A 9,129-nucleotide genomic window follows, 5' to 3' on the forward strand; every position below is an offset into this window, starting at 1 on the left:
AAAAAAAAAAGAATAAAATAAAATTAAAAAAAGGGAGTGTAAACTGACAAGGTCCTTGCAATCTGTGAGGTCAACCAAAGGTTGCCTCGCCTAAAAAAAAAGAAAAGAAAAAAGAAACGAAAGCACAAATTAGCCAGACAGCACAGTCGTGTCCAAATACCATGTCCGTAATTCATGTCTGCTCACACCCCAAGATGCCTGATGATTGGATTCTAAATGACGCTGGGAAGGCACCTCCAGATCCCGTGGATGTGAACAAAATGGGACTTTGAAAACATGCCAGGACCACAAACTTTTGAGGGAAAGCAACACATGGTTTCTTTAAAAAGAAAAAGAAAAAAAAAAAGCAATTTGGCATCTATTCATAGAGAACGAGATTAAATTTAAAGGGAGGACCCCTGACTCCATCTGGCTCTCTCCCCATTGGCACTGGGGAAAGACGTTAGAGCAAGAGTTAGGGTTATTTCTCGTCTCTTACGGATTTTCTTCTCAGGGACCAAATATAAAATCCAAACCGACCTTTGTTTCAGAAATGGTAAACTGGACATTCTTGGCTTCCTGACTGTTTGTGCTCTCTCTCGAGCCACTTTCAAAGTAGAGTGACCAGCTCTCAGTAGCTTCTTGGAAATACACTATTGTTCTGTTTTTTACAGTGACAATGAATCCTAAACCTGAATGGTGCTAATGTTTTCGGAGAGAATCAGCCCTGGAGGGAGCCTGCTGGGCCAACAGAGGATGAAGAGGACATAAATTTAATTCATTTCAAATCAACATAGACACAAGAACCTTTTGCTGTTTCTTCCAACACCCACTCTTCCTAATGATGGCATCACCTGTACTCGGAAGAATGTGCAATTGAGAAGTACGAGGAAAAGGCCTGGCTGACATCCATCTCTGAGGGTGGAGGAACCATATGATACACTCACCTCGAATCAATGGTTGATCCCTCTCAGCCAGCCTCTCGCTGACTGCACTCACTTCGGCCATGCTTTCTTTGTCCTTGTTACCTTTCTGTTTCATTCCTCAGGGTTTAAATCAGGAGGCTGTTTTATCTATGGTTTCCTTCTGGGTCACCTTGTTACCTAATTAGCTTTGGATAATTTCCTCTGATTAGTCAATGCCTTTGATAGGTCAACTGCATTCAGCAGGAACTTTTCTCAAGGCGAGTATTTCATGGAAAAGACAGCAAACAAACCAAGTGTTTTACAGTGTACACCATTCCAGGAGGTTGATAAGCTCGTTTCTGCCTGCCAAGATGCAGCAGTGAGAGTCCACAGTCCTGAGGAGATGCTGTTTGTGGACCTGGAGTTGGCTAGATCCAGCCACCCTTGAAACTTCTCAGAGGAACAGGAATATTCAATGAAAGAGCAAACGTTTTCCTTCTCAGCTAAAACTACCTACTAATTTGCATTTCCCTGAAGCTCATTCTTGTTCTCACCAGGTCTCCCCTGCATGTGGTAGGTAGGGAGGTAGTGAGTGCAATTGGGGGTCAACTGTCACCCTTGTATTTCTCTGAGATCTTTAAGGTCATTTGAAACAAACAGTAGGAATAGGAAATATCCGTGTCTGTGGAAGATGTCACTTATTGCACTCAGTATTCTTTCCTGCCAAGCAAGTCAAGCCTCATGCTCTCCTCAAACAGCTCTCTGAGAGGTCGCTATCAGCCCGTCAGAGATGACTTTATACTTGATTTCTGCATGATATTTGTCGACATCCTCACGTGAGTAGCAATGACACAAAACGCAAAAGGGCCTGTTTATCACTCCCACCCATGTAAAATCAATCTCCATCTACTCCTTAATTTTCTAATTCTGACCTTTAAAGCAATCTAGGAAATGGGGCGTCCTCAGGTCTTCTACGACACCTTATATTTTATTCCAGTAAAGAAACAAAGAATGAAAACTTTATTTTACCCCTCAAGTATAAGCTAAGGGCAGATGAGGTTCACCATTTGCTGCTGAATTTTGGGTTGTGTTCGAAAGGCGGCTTTAATGCGTAACAAAAACTGCCCCTTTCTTTCTTTCAGAGACGCTTTAACTAGTACTTGCCTTCTAACGATGCCCATAATTTTAAAGGTGGAGTTCCAAATCAGGAGGTCTTTCCACAGCGCAAGACAGAACTGTCTGGTTGTGTTTCACCACTGCTATTATGCTATCCTGGTACTGCATGGAGCTTTGGCAAAAGATATCTGACTTTAACAGATTTATCTGGCATATTCTTGTTAGGACATCCTAAAATGGCATTTTTGTTTCCACGGCTGTTTTGCATATTCATGTTCAACTTGTGTCCCACAGTGATTCTCAGATACTTCTGCCAAAATTGCCACTTTCTGAATGATCATTTCTGCCTATTTGGTTACTTTAAGTTTTTATTTCATCAATGTTTGACTCTTCAAAGAGTCTCAGTTAGCTCCTTTCTCTCTCTAGGTAGCTAAGATTTTTGCTGAACACTTAGGCCTGTGAACTTCACTCAGCCCTATCAAATAATGGACTTTACACATTATGAGAAGTATAAGGGGTCTTGGAATCTCACTTTGACAAAGTGAGATTTTATATGATATTTTATATGATAAAAATATTCTCATTTAAAATAACTTCAAATCCCAGAAGAAGCAAACTTCAGCAACACGTCATTGAGATTATACATGAAAAATGTACTAACCTCTACAATTGCACAGTGTAGGAGGCACTCGTTAAAGATAGTTAATTCTGGCAAGATATATGAAATTAATATGAGTCAAACAGTCAAGGGTCAATTCTAGCACCCTGTATTTTTTTTTATTACTATCCAATCAATAGACATCATAGATTTATGATAATTTCAAGAATTTTTTTTAAAAGCCAAGCTTAATTTTATGTTTCAGATTATTGTTAGGAAAAATCTCATTAATTTGCCCTAGTTGGATAGCCAATCAGAGCAAAATCTGACTTTAGAATATTTTAAAAATAGATGTTTTATTTCGTTTTTGTACATTTTAAGCATACTAGGTTAATAACATTTCCTAGTTGAACTCCTCAGGAAACTTGTTTTAATAAATATGTAAAAATATCTATCTTATTTTAATGAAATGACTCCTCTCTCTGAGAAGGTCATTGTCATTCAAACAAGCACACAGCATGGATCAACTTTGATACCCATAGGGTGAGAAATGCTTCTGCTGATCAGCCTCTTAGCTCTAGCAATGTATATGGGTGCTTTAAAAAAATATTTTTGTCTATTCTTTTATTTTGGTTGTTTAAACTATCAGTTTGTAACTCCAGCTCTGGAAGAAGGCCCTTAAGTTGAGTTAACAAAAAATGCAGATGTTAGTTTCAACTTCTATCTTAATTAGTACAAATTCTGAATATAGTGGCGTGATAAGACATGGTTTCACACTGGGAAGACACTGCTGAAATTCTAATTATGGGGAAAATTTGAAACTTTCTACTGAATACATTTACCCATGATACTTTTTCACATTCAGAAGACATTCAGGATGAATGCTGGGTCTCCATTTAACATCTACAACAGGCGCCCAGAGTAGCTTTACTCATTGATCACATTTCTTCAATCTTACAATAACCAGAAGAGGCACTGTATATTAGTGTGGAGTGAAATTAGTCAAATTGGTTATTAATAATTGCATAACCCAAACAACCAATTGTCTGACTTTTTTTTTTTTTTTTTTTTTTTTTGAGCAGCTCTTTGACCTTGCCTTGATACTATCTTGTCTGGCACCAAAACTTTATTTTCCTTTTAGTCCTCTTGGGGATGGTTATTTACAGATACCGGGTGGGAATTTTTTTTTTTTTTTTTTTGCCCTATTACCTTTTTAAAATAATATGTGTGAGATAGCAATTTATGTAATTATATAAAATATATTATATATTTTTTTTTCCTTCACATTTGTCACTTCTTTGGTCAGCATGGAAAAGCATATTCTTCACACTTTTCTCTTTTTTGGTCAGCATGGAAAGGACTAATGAGTGATGCGTGCAACTACAAACAGTAAGCAACATGTAAAGATCAATGAGAGTAAATTGTATTGCTCTGACTTAGGTGAAACTCCTGAAATTATAAATAACATCGGGAACATGTGAAAATTCTACATGTTTAATGAATGCCAGCTTTCAGAAAGAGCAGGGATTATAGTTATTCAACAAGTTAAAAAATAATCTGGTAGATCAGTAATGATTTATTTAGTATCTTGCTTTTAAAGTTAAGTAAGAATAATGTAAAAAACAACAACAACTGCATTAGACTCTCATTTTACAAGCAAAGTATTTCCTCAGGAGATCAGTAAGTTTATCAGATGTCATATTTATCACTTTGCTTTTGTCTCAGCAACATCCAAATTCTACTTTGTAAGCTTCATATAAGAAATGGTCCCATTGCTACTGATTAGAACTGTTTGCAAAACTATCAAAGTTTTAAGACTGACTGAAGGCTTTAGGTTTTTTTCTCCTGACTTGAATGCTGAGACTGTGTGTGTGTGTGTGTGTGTGTGTGTGTGTGTGTGTGTGTGTGTGTGTAATATTTTTCCTTGATGACTTAGGGCTTTATAAATGTTAAGTATACATGTATATATATGTAAATTATTCTATTCTCAGCTGCATGCTTTTTTATAAAAATAAGTACATACATGTTTGTAAGCTAAATTATTCATTCGGCAAGTGACTGAAAGAGCATTTCTAAATTTAATTTAAAAAATTTAAAAATAAAGCACTATAAGTTGAGAAGAAAAAATAACTTCTGTATTTGTTTCTATGTAATTCATGTATATTAATATTTAGAATGAAATGTTTATTTAAAGGTAACATATTCGTTTACTAAAATGCTGATGACTAAGAGTAAAGGAGTACCTTCATAACTGCACTCTTTTGATCCATACATCTCTTTAAATAAAGCAATATCAATTCAAAAAGTTCTTATAAAATTGGACCTGCTTTATATAAAATTGTCCAGACTAAAAACTAATTGGATTTTCTGCATCTCTAAAAGATATTATTACACATTCGTGACTTTTTTCTTTTTTACAAAATATTTTTAAATTGAGGAATGAAATTTTAATTGGCTACTGGAAAGTAATTTTTAAAAATATTTTTAGAAAAATAGAAAAATCTTAAGGATAAAATAAAATCTTCTCTTTTTTCCTGACTACTCACTTTTCTTCATGCCCTTAATTCTAATCTCATTTTTCACACCATGACATTATAACAGAGCAAGGCTGACTGGCAGGTTAACAACATGTAGATAATATGAAGACTTCCTTAAAAAAGGATGAGTTCTTGCAGGTCATAAGAACTAGTCAGCACATTGGTCCTGACTAAAGTAAAACCTGGTCCCACTGCATTAGTCCCAACTAAAGTAAGAATTTCTCCTCATGGTCTCTCCTAAAGTAAAACCTGGTTAATATGGCATCAGTATGCCCATCCACATGAGTGTATTGCAGTGTGTGTATTTCCCTCCCAATTTAACTGGAAAGAGTAAGTGACTCATGTGGTGGGACGGATCAGCCTGGAGACCGCTTGGACTCAAAGAGCAGACAGCTCCATTGAGTTAGGGAAGGGATATGAAGAGGACTATACTCTTGACTAGCACATACTATCTGTATCAGTTAGGAATTTTGTTCAGTCTCTGATACTAAAGACACAAAATAAAACTAAACAAGACTGTTTTTTTTTCTCACGCATGATGGAGTACAGAGCTAAGCTGGTATGGTGACTCCATGGGCATCTGGGACCTGGGCTCCTGCTAACCTCCACTACTACAGAGCTTCCATCCTCAGGGCTGCCACATGATCCAAGATGCTTGCTTTACTTCCAAGATGATAGTCACAAGAAGGAGAAAGAGGGAACCAGCATGGGAGGCTGGGGTGAGCCTCACAACAAGGTCAGCCACTTTAGAGGGCTTTCTCATCCGTCCAGTGAAACAACTCAGCCTACATCTCATTGGCCAACCCAACAGCAAGGCAGCAGGGAACTGCGGTTTCTACGGCTGTTATCTCATTACGCCTGACAATAAGGGTTCTGTTTCTCAAAGTGATGAAAGAATGTTAAGTACCTGACGAGAAAGCAATGCTGGCCATAAGGTACTAAGCACTTAACATGTATCATTTCATTTTAAACCTCAGAATATACTTTGAAGGTAGATACAGAGAACTCATAAACATGTCCCGTGTCTCCTCAACTCCAAAGCGCATATTTGAAACCACTATATTGCAATGCCTCTCCAGGAAGAGGCAATAGGGAAGTGTTTAAGAAGGTGTCAGCCATTGTCAAAGAGGCCTGAAGGTGGGCACAGCCTGAGATGGGAAGTAATAAGCTGCAGGATAACAGTGAGGGCAAGATCCTAGGTCCGTTGGAAATGGTATATTACGCTGAGAAAAAAAGCCAGGACTTGGAATAGGTGTGATAAGAAAAAAAAAATAGTTTCTGGGCTTACGTGCTGGTAAGGGTTTGGTCACTGAATGAAAAAAAAAAAATCCCCATTTACTGGCGCTGAAGCGAACAAGGTAATAGCCATACTCTTTTTAAGGTTGCAGTGGAAAAGGATGCCCAGATGCTTTCAAGAACAGGTGTGTAGGGCTAGCGTTTGAAAGAATTTAAAGTAGCCTGAAATGTTCCCTCTTTCACTGCCATAGTCATTCTGCCTTCTAGAATAGCCAAGGCTAGCATGTAAATAGGATTCATATAGAAAAGGAAAAGTGGACTGTTTGGGATTCAGCCTGAACTCGATGCATTCATACTTCCTTCTGGATGCATTCATACTTCCCAAGAAAGAAAATCTGATCGGATTGGTGTTTTGGTCATCTATTGCTCCCTAACAAACCACCTCAAAACTTAGTAGCTTAATACAGCGACAATAATTTATTTGGCTCATGAGTCTGCGATGTGGGGTGTTTAGTTGAAATAGCCCATAGCTGTTCTGCATGCCATCAAGCTGGGCACCTCAGTTGGGCCTGGAAGATCCACTTTCAGATAGCTCATTCACATGGCTGGCAATTTGGTGCTAGCTGTTGGTTTGGAGCCCAGCAGGACTTCTTGAGTTTCCATGTGGCATGGTAACTGGGTTCTAAGAACAAGTATTTCAAGAGAACAAAGTAGAAGTACATGGCATTTTTGTAAGCTAGACTCAGAAGTCACAGCTCACCATTTCTGCCATACTGTTGTTTGAGACAGTCACAAGGTTCAAAGGGGAGAAGAGATAAACTCCATCATTCAAGGGGAAGGGTGTCAAGGTCATATTATGAGAAGAGCAAGTGGGATAGGGAGATATATTATCAGCATCTTTGGAAAATACGATCTGCCAAAATCGATGTGGCCCCATGCAATACGGAAGAAATACATTAGGCAACCTCACACCAAGTGTCCTCAGGGATATTTAACCTCCCTTGAATCCAGTGCCTGTGTGTCTGTCTTTGGCTTGAACATACATCCCTGGTCCAGTAATTTTGGTAGGTGGTAGAATTGGTTTCACCCACTACCTGAGGCATGAGCCATGGCACGAACAGGTTGTGGTGGGTCAGACACATAGGCATTTATGGCTACTCATTACATAAGGTTATAATGGGACCAGCTAGAGTGTGAGCACCTTGAAGATAGAGATTAAAAAGTCTTAGCACCTCTGTATCCTGAACGGTGTTTGGCAACAGTAAATGCTCAATAATCACGGGAAAACCAACCACCTGCTGAGCTAAGAGACACTGTACTTCGTTTACTCAAGTCCCTAATCAGTCTTCATTGTCAGTGAGAGCAGGACCCAAACAGAGAATTGTTCATTTTCCACCACCATTTTCTTTCCAAGTTTCCTGGTTTAATTATGTTTTTCTCACCTTCTATATAATGGAGTCTGATATCATTTTTTATCCTCATTTGAAACTGTCCCATTATATGTGCATTTTATTTTTAGCTACTGTAAATGCGATCTGTAAGGACACAGAGGACAATCATAATTGAACTAGCGAGCAAGGGGAGGTGGAAGAGACAAAGTGGTCTTGCTTTGGAGGGTAAAGGAATCCCCAGGAAGGAGCCCAGCAGGTCATTAAAATCCTCCCAGCAGCTCTTTCTGCCTCAGCTCTGGGCTTCTCTTCTTCGTCCTCTGAAGGGTCATGGAGAAAAGAAAGACATGTTTTATCAATAAAAAGCATAACTAATCTATTTTAGGTGATGGTGTAAGCACAAGTTACAGATTGTTTCTTCTCTGGGCAGGACTTGTTACAGATAGTGACTGATGACTTTTTACCTTGTGCGAATGTGCCTTTTTGTTCATAACCCACCTCTGTGCTATTCCAGTTGGATCTCCATCCTTCCTCTTTGCTCATACCCAACCCTTCAGCAATAGATAGAACTGGGGAAACAGCCAAATGAATTAACGTCAAGATTTGTGTTCTCAGTGGGGCTGGAACATGAGCAAGAAGAACCCAGTGGCCAGGAGGAGTGGGGAAAATGTGAGGAAAAGTACTCAGGGAGTTCTCTGGTTAAACCAGAAAAACCAGATTGATTGTGAAGACCAAGGGGGCAGGAGAGGAGTCAAAATCTGGGAAACAAATTAGAAGCAGGAGTTAGACAGAAGCAGACTAGAAAGAGTTGGGAGTGAGATGGGGAGAATTCTGGTGATTTCCACAGTCGAGCCAAGCTATGCAAGCTGCTTTTATTGGCTACTGGATGCACAGGGAACAGTAGTCTGCCTGGCCTAATGGCGGAAGGGTGGAAAGGACACTGGATAACCAATTCCTTGTCTTTGTCAGAATTGCCGTCCTCCCTGCTAAGTTGGAAAACCCAGCTCTGGAGAGACAGCATGAGTAACAGAGCCTAGGCTAGGACTCCTGCTCCCACAGCATCAGGACACTTACCCTGACTCCTCTCAGAGTTGCGGGAGTGATGGGAGCTAACTGGGTCACCCAAGGGAGACATCAAACTGCCTACATCTCTGGTCAGATCCATAGCAGGCTACATGAGGTATGGACAAGGCAAGGCCCAACACTTTCCCTTGAATAAATGAAGATTTATCATAAGTAAATATGCTTCTCCTAATTTTCTCTTCTTAAATGTAATGTTGGCGTGTTTGCTTAAATAAGACATTGGTTCCAGTGAGAAAAATGTCCAACTCAAACTAACCCAGACCAGAAGCAATTATGGGCTCAGGGAA

General features: G+C 39.2%; 1 protein-coding gene across 2 annotated transcripts in view; it reads left to right on the forward strand.

Annotated features, from left to right (window-relative positions):
• The window catches only part of TMEM154 (transmembrane protein 154), a 40,676-nt gene extending 36,908 nt beyond the window's left edge, over positions 1–3,768 (forward strand). For both annotated transcript variants that reach the window (XM_011359378.2, XM_011359379.2), the window contains exon 7: positions 654–3,768. In XM_011359378.2, the coding sequence (XP_011357680.1) occupies positions 654–669 (16 nt within the window). In that variant the 3' untranslated portion in view covers positions 670–3,768. The remainder of the gene's footprint in view (positions 1–653) is intronic.
• Positions 3,769–9,129: the final 5,361 nt, after the last annotated feature.

Source organism: Pteropus vampyrus, unplaced genomic scaffold (assembly GCF_000151845.1).
Source record: "Pteropus vampyrus isolate Shadow unplaced genomic scaffold, Pvam_2.0 Scaffold47, whole genome shotgun sequence".
NCBI classification, from domain to species: Eukaryota; Metazoa; Chordata; class Mammalia; order Chiroptera; family Pteropodidae; genus Pteropus; species Pteropus vampyrus.